At 34.0% G+C, this 16,475-nt stretch overlaps 3 protein-coding genes and 2 non-coding genes across 5 annotated transcripts; 1 reads left to right on the top strand and 4 right to left on the bottom strand.

The window, feature by feature from the left end:
* Positions 1-707: 707 nt before the first annotated feature.
* Positions 708-4,062, bottom strand: LOC106126827 (uncharacterized). The gene is made up of 5 exons (XM_013324704.1): positions 3,959-4,062; positions 2,248-3,009; positions 1,919-2,123; positions 1,511-1,664; positions 708-1,170 (listed from the first exon to the last, which is right to left on the bottom strand). The coding sequence occupies exons 2-5, from the start codon at positions 2,615-2,617 to the stop codon at positions 997-999; spliced, it is 903 nt and encodes a 300-aa protein (XP_013180158.1). The 5' UTR covers positions 2,618-3,009; positions 3,959-4,062; the 3' UTR covers positions 708-996.
* Positions 4,063-8,854: 4,792 nt separating this feature from the next.
* TRNAL-UAA (transfer RNA leucine (anticodon UAA)) lies at positions 8,855-8,938 on the bottom strand. Its single transcript has one exon. It is a non-coding gene; the product is annotated as a tRNA-Leu (tRNA).
* Positions 8,939-10,279: 1,341 nt separating this feature from the next.
* LOC106126634 (uncharacterized) lies at positions 10,280-12,332 on the bottom strand. The gene is given in 3 exon segments (NM_001311958.1): positions 10,280-10,505; positions 11,818-11,988; positions 12,211-12,332. Coding segments are annotated over 3 exon segments (432 nt in total). The 5' UTR covers positions 12,266-12,332; the 3' UTR covers positions 10,280-10,299.
* TRNAL-UAA (transfer RNA leucine (anticodon UAA)) lies at positions 10,902-10,985 on the top strand. Its single transcript has one exon. It is a non-coding gene; the product is annotated as a tRNA-Leu (tRNA).
* A 786-nt stretch (positions 12,333-13,118) lies between the features above and the next one.
* Positions 13,119-14,553, bottom strand: LOC106126643 (uncharacterized). The gene is made up of 3 exons (XM_013324390.1): positions 14,416-14,553; positions 14,153-14,314; positions 13,119-13,348 (listed from the first exon to the last, which is right to left on the bottom strand). The coding sequence occupies exons 1-3, from the start codon at positions 14,480-14,482 to the stop codon at positions 13,119-13,121; spliced, it is 459 nt and encodes a 152-aa protein (XP_013179844.1). The 5' UTR covers positions 14,483-14,553.
* Positions 14,554-16,475: the final 1,922 nt, after the last annotated feature.

Below are 16,475 nucleotides of genomic sequence, written 5' to 3'. Positions count from 1 at the left end.
ATAACCAGACATCGGCCAATGAATAACTAGATTACAAACCTACTATTAAACAGCCTTACCAAGGTTATTCTGTATACTTGTGAAACATTGCATAACTGAAATTAATCAAATAACTTTATGAAAAAAATTCTTTTAAAAGACTGCATAAAGGATGTTATTTATGTATATTACTTATGCTTAGGTAAAATAAATGAAATAGTGTCCTGAAGTAAAACAATCATCTGGGGAGAGGATGGATAGGAAATATCCTTTTTCAGTCTATCCTCTCTCAAAGGTAGATAATAAATCTGTAACATTTATGTAGTTGGACATATACAGGATGGAAATAGAAAGGTGCAGTAGGTCCATACCTATCAGTCAAATATTATGAATGGTCAATCTCACTGATATTATAAACGCAAATGTTTAGATGGATGGATGGATTTGAAGGTTCTCCAGAACGGCTGCATGGATCTTGGCATAGATGTTGAACATAGTTTAGAAAACATAGGCTACTTATTGAATTTTTTTTTAATTCTGCGCAGACAGAGTTGCTGGCAACAACTAGTAACACAAAAAAATTATCTTTTATAGCAGCCATTTTACCCTTTTATCGTTCAGCAGAACTGAACATGTTAAGGTAACCTCATATTATTATTTTAATACTGGCAATCAAATTAAAGACAATAAATCCCTTCTCATATTAGGTTGAAATGAAAAATTACATGTAGGTTTAAAATTTTTTATTTTCCCAAATGAGCCATTTCACAAAATACTACATTTCATCTATGAATACTATAAAATATTTATGAAAATATTCAAAACATGTGCAAAAATACTAACTCTTGAAGGCACTAAGTTATACTATGAATCCGTCATAAACTTTGAGTTGTATCCCTAAAGAATATCCCTTTGTTTCATAGTGTATTTTTTATATAATTTAATGAATTGATGATTAAAAGACATAGATTATATATAAAATATAGTTTAAATATCTTCAATTCTTTTTATTTGCATTTAATTGCCCGCAGAGAGTTGGACGATCATGTTGTTAACTTCTAATAGTTCTGTCATGTAATCTTGGTCGGCCATGATGGAGGCCAGCTTCTTCAGGATGGAGAGGAGCTCGCCATCTCTCAGTCGGAGCTGATCATTGCACTGTTCCACTTCATCTACCACGTCATCAGGTATCTGTGGAAACATGGTTTATTAATTTAATAATATTTGATGAATAGAACTGAACTATAGAGCAATATTATATTAAAATTACTAAATTAAAGTATTAAAATTGTTAATAGTTTTTTGCGGCCAAATATTAGTCAGAAGTGGAAGGCTTCCATTTCAACTTTTAAAAATAATTTTACATATTCCATTGAAATACAAAAAATTAAGAATTTATTGTTTTAGTATTCTTTAGTAAATTAAATAGTAATTCCAATAGTAATATTATATTAACACACTATGTGCCGCTACAATTTCTTTGTAAGCAAGTGGACTAGTCAGACGAGTAAATTGGTACTAAAAGCTTTACCTTCTGCAATTCCAAGAATGTATCAAATTTCAACTTCTTCCTCTGCTTGCCGTTGTTGCTGTCAAAGAACATTGTGAACTGCTGCTCCTTTAGCTTCAGAGGGAAGTATATACCAGCTGTCAGACGACCTTTAGGGTCCCTAGCCAGCAGACTCCTGGAAATTAAATAGTTTGAAATCAATATATAGATATAAGATGATAAAAATATTATAAGGCGCTGTCTTTTTTCTGTTCTCCTTGGTGTTAATATTACTTTAATTTTCACAATTTTTTAGTTAGAATATGTTCTACCTCTATGCCGAGATCCATGCAGTTGTTCTGGAGATATATCAAACTAACAAAATAATCAAACATCCATCCATCTAAACTTTCGCATTTATAACTTAGAACCTATGTTTTTGATACATACCTTAAATCCCACACCAAGTTTCTCTTCTCAGTGACGGCGACTGCTGTAAGATATGCTCTAGCGACGTACACCAGAGACAGGCGCTCCTTGACAACGTTGCCCCTGGTCTCCCGCTCATGCCACTCCACGTAGTTGCTGTTCTGTATGTTGAACTGGTAGTTGTACTCCTTGCGGCAATGCGACTCGTCACTCTGGATAAACCAGCCTAGAGAAGACAAGTGTGTTAGAGAGTGTATAGGGGAGATTTTTAATGAGTCTTCTCAGCACCCATTAGTCTATTTGCAATTTAAAAAGTAAGTTCAAATTAACAGGTCTAAGTGCATTCTTACCAGTATGTGGGTAGCAGCGGTCAGCCATTACCGTCACGACACGGGAGATGTGATATCCCAGGTCTGATAGGAACACACCGTGCCTGTTGCCGATCCTGACGTGTATGGCCATCATTACGTGATCTTTCTCCGTCTCTATCAGGAAGCCCTGGGGACCCGGACTCGATGTTGTATAGTCCAGCAAGTCTTGGATGTTCTCGTCGCAAGACACCAACATCATAGACTTGGTGATTCCCGGGAAATCTTTCTCCAGCACCTTCAGACGTTTCATCACTTCCATTCCGAGGCCGACACAGGTGTGTTTGTGAGCCCGAATAGGTGGATTGTACTTCGGGAAGAACTCCTTTAGGGTTTCATCCGATGAGGCCATGTACGAATCATAAAGTGTGAGGAAGTTGTTGACGGAATCATAGTTTTCAGAGACTACTAAGCGGCTCAATATCGCCTCGGCTTTTGCGACCAGGTCCTCGTACTGCTGCAAGGAGAGGCGCAGAGCCGGGCGCGGGGCCCCCCACCGCGGCGGTGGGAGGGGGTGGTCCGCCGGCCACTGGGGACCAGGTTTTGGCAGACCGGAGCCGAGTCAGCTCAACCACTCGGCGCCCCAGCGGCCCATGACACGGCGTATGGCGCGCTCCTCGCTCGAGGTGGAGGCCATGTCAGTCGGGGCCGGCTCGCATCCCGCGACCCCTGTGGCCCCCACGCCCTGCGACGCTTCCGGAGACCACTCTATGTCCTTACTTAACGGTTTTATATTCAACGATTCTGTAAAGAAGGTAAAAATGTTTTAATTTTCTCGAATTTGTTAATAAAGTAATGTTATGATTTATATTGTCGATATAATAAGTAAGGTAAGTATTCTTTATCTTTGGCCTAGTAACAAAACAGTGTTTGCCATTCCTTCACTCGACCGTAATTGCGACGATACCTAAACTAAGTAAATATACAGGTTGTTCGTTGTACTTAATTGGATTGGGGTATATTATTGGAGCTACGAAACTATAACTGGCATATCACAAATTGAATGAAAAATGTTGGTGCGGGCGGTTCACCATAACCAAATTAAATTTGGGTTTAAGAGAATAAAAAGTTTGGGAGGACACTATGGTTATGATAGTATCAAAAGTATTTGAATATGAAGCATACTATAGTGTCATAGGAACACAACGATGACCAACCATAAGCTGATGCGATGTTATGTAAATAGGTGACTCAAGTGCGTCATTCGTCGCACAAGGTAATAAAAGAGATGGCTCTTAAAATTTAAACGAATAAGTTTGAAATTACTTAAATACTTTATCGAGACAAATCTATGTAAATATAAGAAGTTTTTTAAATATCTTTTGGATCGTGATACAAAATTCTTTTTACTTAAGAAAATGCGTCATGTAAAACTATATTTACACGAGACCAACACGTGTTTGTACACAATTTACCGTCTGGTTCAATTACCTTGAATATCAGTGCAATGCAAATTGTTTAACCTTCATGAATTCAATTTATTGGATTATTTTAAATCGTGACTTCAAACGAAATAATTACAGGTTATAAAATAAATTAGCAAAGTCAGACTACAAAGCAATTATCCTTAATGGCGTCATGTAAAATTTAATCAAATAATTAAATGGTTTTAACCTATGAAATAAAGTTATCAGTGCATAAGCAGTTACATGAATTGATTGTTGATAAATGAATATAAACAAAGTGTACGTACCCATTTCTCTGGCTGTAAGCCCGGACTGAACTAAAGATGTGCTCTAAGTGCGACTTTCTTTGTTTACCTTTGGAAATAAACTGGTTCGATCTGTGTTCACGCGGGGCATATAAAGCGTCGTTTCCGTTTGGCTTCCTCTCCCCTTCGACCCCTCCCCCCTTATCCTGCGTCATTCACATTCCGGATACATATGTGTGCGTTGTGCCATGTTGGGTTTCTACTTGTGTGTGTGACGCGTCAAAACAAAACGCGCACATGGCAACTGTTTATACTGTAATATACTATATTTGCATGTGTGCAAGGTTTATGCAGAAAAATGACACAACAATAAGACTTATCGTTCCATACATACATTCCATACATCTATAAAATTACTTGACAACAGGTCTAATTACGTATATCAATTTAACCTAACAACAAACATCGATCTAATTTGCATTTATGTTACTTGCAGTTTATGCAAATAGGTTACAATTCTACGATTTTAGTAGATAATGACGTGTGAAAATAATTTCTAATCTAGAATTCTAAACTTAAAGAACTGTTTAAATCACCATTGAACAACTTTTATAGGTACTTAGCTAGCAGGGACTAACAGTATTTACTTAATTTTACGTATAAACCTTTATATTTTTCATAGACTGTCATTTATTCATTTTGGAAGCCATGCATGTGCAGTCTTTTAGACCTTGTTTTCAGATTAAACATGTAGAAATGAGTATCTACTAGTTTCAAGTGAAAAACACGGTAAAGTACAGTCGCGTATAAAATTTCAATTGTATTGTTTTTAAAATCAGTTTAATTTAATTGTTGCTTTCTGCCAAGCATCTAGACTTTTACATTACTATTTAAAACACTTAATTTTAAATGAATCTAGACTATTCAAATAAATTTGAAACGGCGATTAACGATTAGTACGCGGTTAAAAATATTTTTTTTTCTAATCCACAAAATGGAAAAGAAAATTGAATGGACGATAAGCATTAAGCATTTTTATAACTCAATCACTCCAAAAAACCATTACACAAAGTGCTCTTAACCTTTAAACATTAGGGCTGGCCAGTGACCTTGATCCAGTACAGTGCAAAATATTGTTTCGAACATTTTATACTCTATGCCTTTGTTTTAAAGTGTACTTTAACTTGTGTATACTATAGTATGTAGTCTGTATGACAGTTAGGATCAATATTAAGGTGTAACCTAACCTCAATACAAAGGCGGACTTTAGGATCGATATTTCGTATAGCCATGTTATTTTAAACATCTTGGACAAACAAAAAAACATAGGGTAATTGGGAGAATGGAATGAGGGCAAGAAATTGGCCTTCGGTAGCTAGGCTCAACAACGTTGAATTATTTCCTCTTTATGCCTGTCTTCTGTGTGGGTATTTCACCGGAGTGGACCATTGTGGAGCAGCTAATGCTGCTGTGGACTCAAGTAACTGTTGCTAAATAACATCGACCGAGCTCTCTCCATCTCCCTTGAACATGAAAAGAATATCACATGAGGGAAAGTGACTAACGAAAGCGATTTTGAAATGTATTCATATAGAAACGTCCGGAAACATAACAATTTATCTACACTATATTGCGAATGAAGGCGTGGTGAAATAATTTGCATAGTTAGTCGTTTGCTTGAACTGTGACGTAGTTGTGATTCACAGAACCGCGCCATAATACCAGGAAAAAATGATTACATAATATTTACCTTGAATGTACACTACAGACCAGAGAGTTGTTTACTGCCTCTAGAATGTAAAGCTACTATAGATACATGTATTTGTTCAATTAATTTCTTTTTATTTGGAATATGGGTTTCAGGATTTTTTTTATATCATAAGGTGGCAAACGAGCGAGCGGCCACCTGAAATCGCTGAAATAGCGAAGTGACCGTTGCCAATAGACATACGCAATTGCATATGCGTTGCCTACCTTTAATCGACGGAGCAGAGGATGGAAAAGAAAACACTTCCATGCATCCTCTCATCCGGAAAGTCCACTTCCACTTCCCACTATTTCCTTATAAGAAAAAGGTTGGGAAGGAAAAGAGGAATAAATTAGGCCTCCGGGACGCACACTCATCAGACTGCACGCGGAATAGCTTCCACTTGACGCCTGTCTTCTGTATGGTCGTGGTATTTCACCGGGCGAGCCGGGCCGATTCGTGCGAAGATGTTAAAGCGGGCTCTACCACTGTTAAGAATTCATTTACTACGAATTTAATCAGTCAACTTCTATTAAACAATAGAAAAATGTGGCTTATATCAGGGCTTGCCATTATTGTAGTTACGTTATTACATTTGTCTAGCTTTTTCATGGTAAAATAATGTATAATATATAATAATAAAATCATATCTTTACATCTCATCGATTAAATTACATACAGACAAAAATTTTGAAAATTGTTTTTTTTTTTCCTTTTCAGCAACGTAAATACATCATGTGTACGGAATATATTTTATTTTCGATGTTACATACAGACAATTCTTTTCTAATATGTATGGATATAGAGAATTTTCCAGCTCCACTATCCGGTGTTGAGTACAGCGTCAAATCTCATGCAAATTTTTACATACATTTTTTATCAATGACGTAACGAAAACGTATATCGAAAATTTTCATGATAGACTGCGCAGTATTTCGTGTGACTAATGATGTTTTGGATGGCATTGTACTATTACACAATTTGGAATAGTTGATTGTGTTAGCAGTAGTTAATTGCCTAATACCGTAAAAATATTTAAAGGGGAATCACATATATCCTAAATTATCTACTTGACATCATATATATGATATGTAACATATCTTTGATGTACCTACACTTGTCATACTGATGGAGTGGACAGATATTAAAAATTTACTAGTTTGATAGTTTACCTAAATGCAGATAGCGCTATTTTATATGAAACCATTAAAAAATCTTCCACAAATTAAAATCCTGGAAATAATAATAACCTAAATTGGATAACAGCTTAACTAAGTTTAACATATTCAGTGCTAACTCGTCGATTTTTAATTTAATAGGTGAAAATCTTACAGTGGGTTTCTAAGACCAAAATCTCCCTTTAAAACATTGTTATCTCTGTTTTGTTAAAGATTGACACAGATGACAATATTATACAGACATTTTGGCCTCAGAATCCCGCGGTTAATGGCATTGAAAGTGTTAAAATTTACTGTAATTCATTATTTAATTTGTTTTAAGTTTTCACGGTAACAATAAGTAAATAAAATATTTGTGATTCTTAGAAAGATGTCGCAGAGATCGTATCTTGATACTTATGTTTTGACAGTATTATTTATTTTAGTCTAGAGATAACGTCTTTGTAAATAATAAACTATTGCTTGATAAACATAATATTTTGTTACTCTTGTACCAAAGAAACAAGTCTACAAAGCCACAGTGTTGGTAGCAATGAGATGTCACTGCCCAATAACATTTGTTATCCCTTTCTTTCTCATTAAAAAAACAGAGACAGCAAATTTTTGTATAGGTATGTCGTCGAAAGCCTAGGGTACGAATAATAATTAATTTCCAGGAGTAATTAAGACCAGTTAAAATCATGTGTGTAAGTATGGATTATCTTATTTCTTGGAGCTTGGAAATATCCTGGTTGATCCAATAATTAATATTCAAATTAACTATTGTAATTTAAACGAAATGTAATTAAATAATATTATTATTATTTGTAGAAATTCATGACGCGGTCTATCGTTGTTTTGATTAAACACTGCATTGAAACTGCGCAATATGTTTTGTTTGTAAATACAACGTTATCTTCGGAAAAGTACCGGACGAAATCTCTGGTAATCTCTGGAACAGATCCCTTGAAAATTTAAAAACAAAATAAACTCTATTTTCTTGAGTAGAAGGTTTAAAATACAACAGTGTAAATAAATACAGCTGATGTTAACGCACAATACGCACACTAACGTGATAACACACATGCAAAATGAGACACACACAAATACAGATTCAAAATAAGCATAATTTATTTGTGAATCAGGGCGACATTTTTTTTACCAAATTGCGAATGACGTAGGTACAGTTTTTGTTTTTAATATGCGGATTAAAATACTTATATTTGTAGCTTACTGAAGTCATAGTCACTAGCCAGTTAGCTTAATAATAGTTATATTATTTACCTCATAATCTTAGTTCATTTTTGCCTGTTGGTAGAATTGTAAAATAAATTACGCAAATTCGTTTTGTTAAATTTTTGGGGTTATCTTGTTTAGGAAAATTTTAGCTACAAATACGGATAAGGTTTATAAAATTAACTTGCTTAATAATATGGCCCAAATAATAAACAGTTATTAGTAATTAAGTTGTCTAGCCGAACATTTAAAAGTCAAGCACTATTATCGACAGACAGACAATGCATTTTTAAACTTATTCTGTAGAAATAAGACTGCATATTTATTTTATCATAGGCAAATACTTTTAAAAACAGCTAGGAAGTCGATACATTTATCTCTTTACCTCCCGAACAACGTTAAAAATGTCTAGACAGCCGAAGAGAGGGGATGGAAGTGTAGGGGAAAAACAATAACGGCATAGTGTGGTTAAAACTGCATAAGGGGAAATTCTAATAATGGAGGTAACTATAACAAAGTCGTTTTTGCTGATTACTACTATTTTGAAAACAGAAGACAGTACAATCTATAAATAATTCTAGTAGAAGTAATAAGGCGATTTTTTCTATGACATAAACCAATTTCTGGAGTATAACTGGAAGTTTCTTGGAGCTTAGCCATAACGCAATTCACTGTAATTTTTTGTGGCCCCTTCGTGGCTACCAGTGGCCTTGAATAATTATTTTTCCAGGATAAAATCAGTTTTTATTTAGAAAAAAATTTGATTCCGTGTAAAAAATTGTACAAAAAGAATGCGTCTGTCAGGTGTGGGGTTCGAACCCACGCTCCCTCTCGGGAACCAGAGCTTAAATCTGGCGCCTTAGACCACTCGGCCAACCTGACTGATGAGTGATTCCTGCAATTTTTTGATTTGATCAATTTTACTTTATCCAAATATTATATTGAACAGTTTTAACAAGAAAAAATGGTTTTATATGTTTTCAAAAAAATAATCATTATTTTTATAAAAATTTTATGGGTTTTGTAATTCAAAATTACAAGTACAATTATAGTTACCGAAAAATAAGTATTACTCATTGTATCTGTATGTTATAAGTAATAAATTTTTCTTTTAATAATTTTTCTGTTTATTGATTTTATCATTGAAAAGGAGCCATCTTGTGTTCAAAAATAGCATTACATAAACTCGAGAAGTACAAGTTCTCGCTAATAGATGGCGTTTATTTATATTGGTCAATCGCATAGAACGCAAAATTTTCTGTTTTTTTAATAAAATGTATTTATATGTTTCTACTTATTACTAATCAGATATTGGGTAAGCTGTAAATATTTTTACTACGACAATATCTTCGAAACCGCGAAAATTCTTGTAAAATAGTGACATAGAGTCACAAGTCCGTGTGAAATATAAACTTCGAATCTTTCAGAGGTAATTTTATACCAGGGACAACATTCAGTTTAACCTTTAATGCGCTATAATATTCAAATGTGGAAATGTCATGCGCTGTAGACTGTGGACAAAGCGAGGGCATCCGACGTGACAGCACGTGATGGCGGGCTTCCGCCATATTGTCGCATGAATGTAGGCCACTGGCCTCTCTTAATGCAACGAGTAATAAAGACGGGAACGGGAAAGCAAGGAGTAGGTATTATCGTTATTTTAGTATGGAATTTCTCCATTCTACAATTAATTCTTGTTAGGTATTCCTTACCACAGATTAACTTAAGATTAAGTTACGCACACACCAGATGCTTCAGATTTTTTTTAACCAGAATCATGGAATTTCACTTAAACTTAAAGAAACTTAAACATATTCGAGCACACGTTATTTACGTTTACGATTTGCTATGAATCACAATCTTATTACATTCAAGCATTTATTAGTAACGTTTGAGTCATATTTTATAACCTAAAATTACTAAATTTCTACTTCAATGGCTATCGCTTCCATAAACGATCTAACGTATTTAATGGAACTACAGATTAAACAAATATTTATTATAATTAGTAAATCTTGTCTATGCATAGTAACCGTTTTAGCTCTTTAATTTTGGCGTTGCCTTTGGGGTGTTTGAGGTTATGTGACTGTAAATCGCAGACCTGTGGCACCCTTTCTATCTAACCTGCGCGATCGTCCAACCACGCATTCGTATTTATAATATTAGTAAAATTATAGTATGTCAAACGAAAATTGATGATGAATAAAAGTAAGAAAACACACATTGTAATATTAAAAATTTTACTAGAAATAAATAACCAGTATACTGAGAGCCGTGACAAGGGCGGTAGTATACGTGAGCGCGGTTCCCGCATTGCAATCGTCTTCGAAACATTGACAAACAGTCTCCAAGTGGTCTTCATTGTCTGCCTTGTAGCAGTCCCGGTGGTGCCGCACCCAGCCGCAGCCCCGGGTTACTCTGACCTCTGGCTCGTGACCCTTGAACATTACTGTGAATAACAATTAGGTATTAGTCAATGAATTTAATTCGCATACCGCATAGGAACCATATAATAATCGATTTAGCAAATCTGTCGCTATAACTACGTATACATATATGCTGCAAGTATATTTATAACTACAACATTTGTTTGCGTAGAACGAATTTACACTGAAATTAAACTCCTTAATAGCGTCATTCAAACTAATGCTGCTTTCACACGAGAACAGAATAGTCAGACAGAGCAATGTGCAGTACTACAATTGTTTGAATGTATTATATGTTTTTATACTGTAAAATACTCTAAAAATTACCTAATTAAAACACAACCGTGGGCTTATGTAAATAAATTCATAACATGTAGGTATATAGTATCAAGTATAATTTATTGTTCTTGAGTTCAATAGTCAGGTTGGCCGAGTGGTCTAAGGCGCCAGATTTAAGCTCTGGTTCCCGAGAGGGAGCGTGGGTTCGAACCCCACACCTGACAAAATAAGTATTTGTTTTTTATTGTCTTTACTTAATATTTTGTGATAGGAATTTTATTTACGAAAAAAAAAATTTAGACTTCTTTTACTTATTTTATCTATTTTAACTAATTGCCAGTTCAAGATATACGTATATTCAGAAATGTTTATTAATATCTTATAAAATAGATTAATTCTAGTAATTTTCTAGTCTTATTCGACCTTTGGGTGAGTTATTAGTTTGTTCCTGTTTGATATCTGAGGAGGATTGGTTCTAATAATTAGCGATAGCCTATTTGTGATAACCTATTCTGATATTAACAATATTTACGTATTAAATATAGATTCTTTTACATTTATAAGTAATGGAAATCCCAAATGAACCGATAATGTAGTTACTGAGAAAAATAGTTTTTAATAAAATGCTATTGCTCTATTAAAATGGCTTAAACCATTGATAATGAAAATTAGCAATTGAATCTACGAATAAGTCTACTATTAGTCTAGTTCAGGCGCTTATATTAATTTTAAACAGGTTACACATTAGGATTTGTATGGTAGGTTTTATTTCGCATAACCGAGTTTACACATAACTACAATTTTGTCTGTTTAATAGCGTAAGATCAAAATTATGATGAAAATATTTTTAATTAAACTTGATGTCGCCCGCAACTCCGTCCGCGCGAAATTAAGACATAAAGTAGCCTATGTGTTCTGCTAGACTATGTTCTATATGTAAGCCAAATTTCATCGAGATCTGTTAAGCCGGTCTGGAAATACCTTCAAACAAACATCCATCTAAGCATTCGCATATATAATATTATAGTAGTAAGTTTTATAAAATCTTATACGAACTGGTCTGCACAATCTTCCTGCAAAAGAAATCTTTCCTTTGCGGTGCTTCGACATCGGCCTGGCAATCAATGGTTCCCAGGAACTTCCTCACCGTCTCCGCGTCGTACACCGTGGGGTCCAGGCACATGGAGTTGTTAGCGCTGTTGCAATCATAGCAACGAATACTGAACGCTGCGGAAATTATTAATTATTAAGGACTTAAATTTAAAAACTACTAAATACAGTTGAATCTGGACGAGAGAGATTCCAAGGAATCACGATATTTTCCTCAGTTATATAAGTTTTTTATTCCAACTTTCTAGCTTATGGAGATTGTATGTCGGAACAATGACTCTTTTACAAATGTTTTTCTTATATTTAATTCGAAATAATTAAAGAATAGTTAATACTTACCATAATCAACACAATTCGTTAACAAAAATACATATAATATAGTTAATGCAAACATTTTATTTGAATAATATTTTTATTATCTGTTATGTCAAAAGGGCAACGACAGCGGAGACCGGCGGCGGCTGTCAAACTGCAACAAACTCAGTTGACATTCAATATAGCATCGGCTTATGTTAATACGATGACAATAAGTGGACTTATTCTGTTCAAAAAATATTTGATTAAGAATCATTTAACTAATATTATAAATGGGAATGTATATGTTTGTTAGAAGGTATCTTCAGAACGGATTTATGGATCTTGCTGAAATTTGGCATAGATGTAAAACATAGTCTGGAAGAACAGATTGGCTACTAATGAACTTTGACAGAGTTCCGGACGACGGTTAAGTAAAATATCAAATGATAAATGTTGTTAGTGTGATATATTTATTATAATCATAAATAATACTACAAAGCTTAATTTAAAACCTAAGTAAAGTTTAAAAAATACGATCACCAATGGTAGAAAAAAAACTTTTAAGTTATGCAAATTTAATAAATAACACTTGTACTAATAATAACAAGTATGGCGTTCATAAAATGATTTTGAGCAATTAATTTTGTCCATAAAAAATTCTAATTAACCACAAACACTAAAATTCTCTTTTATTCGTATTATATTATTATTATTTTTATTGTTACTCTTGATTAAAGAATATCCAATGCACTTGTCTTTTTATAATATTTTACAAAGTTGACTAGATATAACGTAAAATTTATGAAAACATACTATGACTAACTTACAACATGTCAATAAATATCCTTAAATAAGTCACTTACAATACATAGTTAATATATTAACTAATAAACGTACATTTAAAGTTAAAAAAAAACATTATTCAGAGACCTAAGGTCAAATATACGGCCTTAAATATTACTCCTCCAATTATTTACATACACAAAGATGGCTGACAAAGCGCAAAGAACTGTAATTTTGACGTTTTCCAGAACATTTCCCGCGTTACACATGTCACCAAAGCATTGACAGACGGTCTCTAAGTGATCTTTGTTGTCGGCCGTATAGCATTCCCTCTTGTGCTTCACCCAGCCGCAACTACGAATTACCCGGAGATCGGGTGTCTGGTCTGGATGAAGGACTGTAAATTAACACAGAAATTACATTGAAAAAATATACCTATTATGCGTGTTTTATTCTAGCTTTTATATGTCATTGGCCTGCAATAAACATTCGACGAAAGTAACCGTTTTGAGCATATTTGAGGTTAAAAATACAATTTATATGCTTCAAATGTATTTAGTTTATAAATAATTTGTGTTAATCATTCTTTAGTCAAATCATTATACTATTAAAAATTAATAACGATCTCTCATTTTGTTATCGCACCAACATCGTTCTTATATCGTTTGACCTTCTCAGAATATAACTTTACACGCACTGTTAACTTTGGACTGCGTATATTCCATTCAATAGGCCGCATTAAAAGTAACTTGTATACATACATTTTGTATTAGTTTACTACGGATGTACCCTGTCCTTTAATTAAATTATAACAAGGCTATGAAAAATGTTGGTAACCATACATTAACTTAAATAATTACGATTATAGACAACACGTTTAAAATGTTTATGAACAATAAAGCGAATAGCAGTTAACAGTGACTTCTTCCCCGCGTAATTTAAAACAACTAGTAAGAAACATAACCTATATCATCTGGCAATAGTGTAGCTCAAAACAGCTAGCAACTTTCATTCATTCTAGAGTTCAATTCAATGCAAACAATCGAATCGTTTATCTTTATAATAATTAAAAAAAAAAAACTTTAAGCCCTATATGGTGGAGGTAAGGAAGATGATAAATCGTAGAACTGGATACTTGTATAAATTATTTATTGTGATAATATTTAAGAGTAAACATATTTATTAAGACAAAAGTACTTACTTGTTTGTACCATTTTCCTGCAAAAGAATTGACTGCTCAAAGCGTTGGGGAGTGCTTTGGCGCAGTCCACGACAGGCACGATGGCGTGCATTTTGTGTAGGTGCATGTCCAAACAGGCAGAATTGTTAGCACTGTTGCAATCAAAGCATTTTATCGCGTCACCTGAAAATAAGAATTTATTGTTAAGGTAAGGTCCTCCGCCATCAACAAGTTAATCGCTGCTTTTATAGTTGATTAAAAATGAATGAAAATAAAATACTTACATGAGTTGGAAAGAAAAACCGACAGTAAAAAACTAAGTACTATTTTATTTTCCCGCGTTACTACCATTTTATGTGCTCCTACAGTGGCTGCTCGCAAAAACAATGTTAATAACAATTGCTATTTTATTTATCAAGGCGTCTGAACTTTTAATTTTTTCCAAATAAATTATATGAATAAAGTGATTTAAATTTTTATTCTGATTTTATTCAAAATATAGTGCGTTATATTTCACTAGAAGCCAGACGGCGACTGTCTGAACGTGAGTATAGACTGGGATATATAACTCGGTCATTCATTGTAATCTCTTTGACACATAAAGGGGTAGAACCGGATAGGTTTGGTTTTGTGCGTGAGCTAGCAGCTCAAGAAAAGGTATGCCTGGAAGAGGAAACATTAATAAAGCAAAACATAACTGGTGGGAATGAGGTCACAAAAAATTCTTCATTCCCACATTGTAGCAAAATACTTAATTATCTGGCATAAGAAATTTAATATAAGAGACTACATGAAATGGACTTTTTATTTTAGTGTAAAATCAATTGACCGTTAGCATATGTTGATGGTGGTGGTGACAATCAGCGCCATCTAGTGATCGCTTGCAAAGTTAGAACCAAACCAAAGACAAATATACCAAACCAAAGATAAATTCTTCCATTTTTTTTCTCAAAACATAAACCACAATATTTTCAATGAGAATTGACCAATTATTAATACATAATATTAAAAGCTAAGTTTCAATTTGATTATTAAAAAGCTGTTTTTGACACCCAAGTTACTTTTATTTGCAAATTGATTAGTTAATTTAAACAAATTCTTTGAAGAGAAGAATCTGAAAACCTACAAATTGCATTTAAAAGAAAGAATAACTGTTAGGTTCCTAATTTAATGTATAAATTTGTTTCATTCTATACAGTGCGTTCATCTTTCCGATACTAGGGCGAGCTGTATCTAGGTCTACAGTAATTGAGTTAGTTGATTAACGGAAAAGAATCGTTTGCTACTCGTCTATTGCTTATAACCTCAAAGGCATAGTGGTTGATACATTGAAGACACAAAAATTTAAAAAATGCGAAATATTGTTTATGAATGCATTTCCGAATGACAAGACATTTTTGAGGTTATATACACATATTTTAACCGCCAAATGCCTAAAGTTGACCGATTTGGAAAAGTGACGTAACATACTATTCGAATTTTTTAATGGTGTTAAGAATTTGCGGAGGTAATTGTTTTTTTTAGATGTCGTTCTAATTACTTAAGAATAGACGATCCGTTGTTCACCTCCCTAGATTATAAAAATGTACAGATTATAAATAGTGTTTTTTATATTTCTCTGGGGCATCCGCCAATTAATTTTTTCTTACATTATAAAAAAGTTATGTTATATTTATTCTTGTTTTATCTACTTTCTTGTATACTTGTATAAATGTATCCGTGTAGAATAGGTCGGTAGATAATCAGTGGTGTGGAGTTACGGGTAGCTGCGAGGAGGAAGCGGCGGCAGATTGGCAGGAAGACCTGCGGCCCCGCAATTGATGATCACGAGACCAATCTTCTTGCACACCCGGACGATATATTTACACGCAATAATACTACTGAGATATCTCGGATTTGCATGGCTAGTTGAGATTTTTGGCATCATTGTTGTTTTTACAAAATAAAACTGTGAATTTAGGGTATAGGGTGTAGTTAAGGGCAATGTAAATGTATTCCCTTATAAAGTCTTCCCATAAGCAATTATAATTAACTTCTACAATTTATTATGTGATATCCAGTGTTTATGTTTAGTTATGCTACTGTTTGGGTTTACGCCTAGTGGCGGAAAAGTATCCTAGCACAAGCATCAAACTTATTTGTCAATAATCTGCTAAAGAAAATATAAAATTGTTTATCTTTCATAAAAATGTCCATGTCTTGCTGGTGTGCGCAGGATACTGGACAATTTGCGTTTGGCACGCGGCTGCGGCGCGGCGAGGGCGCGTACATTACACTAATGTGCCGCCGTACAGGAAACGCTGCGTTCATTCCCGCCCACCTGTTTAGCTGAATAACAAACGCA

This window comes from Papilio xuthus, unplaced genomic scaffold (assembly GCF_000836235.2).
Source record: "Papilio xuthus unplaced genomic scaffold, Pxut_1.1 DF824992.1, whole genome shotgun sequence".
NCBI classification, from domain to species: domain Eukaryota; kingdom Metazoa; phylum Arthropoda; class Insecta; order Lepidoptera; family Papilionidae; genus Papilio; species Papilio xuthus.
The sequence above is the reverse complement of the archived record's forward strand: the minus strand, read 5'-3'. Positions and strand labels throughout refer to the sequence as shown.

Coding starts and splice junctions, on each gene's coding strand:
- LOC106126827 (XM_013324704.1), bottom strand. CDS start 2,617: ATGGCCTCATCGGATGAAACCCTAAAGGAGTTCTTCCCGAAGTACAAT. Junction 1,665..1,918: donor AACTTGGTGTGGGATTTAAG/GTATGTATCAAA, acceptor TTTAATTTCCAG/GAGTCTGCTGGCTAGGGACC. Junction 1,171..1,510: donor CATTCTTGGAATTGCAGAAG/GTAAAGCTTTTA, acceptor ATGTTTCCACAG/ATACCTGATGACGTGGTAGA.
- LOC106126643 (XM_013324390.1), bottom strand. CDS start 14,482: ATGGTAGTAACGCGGGAAAATAAAATAGTACTTAGTTTTTTACTGTCG. Junction 14,315..14,415: donor GGTTTTTCTTTCCAACTCAT/GTAAGTATTTTA, acceptor TCTTATTTTCAG/GTGACGCGATAAAATGCTTT. Junction 13,349..14,152: donor CAGGAAAATGGTACAAACAA/GTAAGTACTTTT, acceptor GTTAATTTACAG/TCCTTCATCCAGACCAGACA.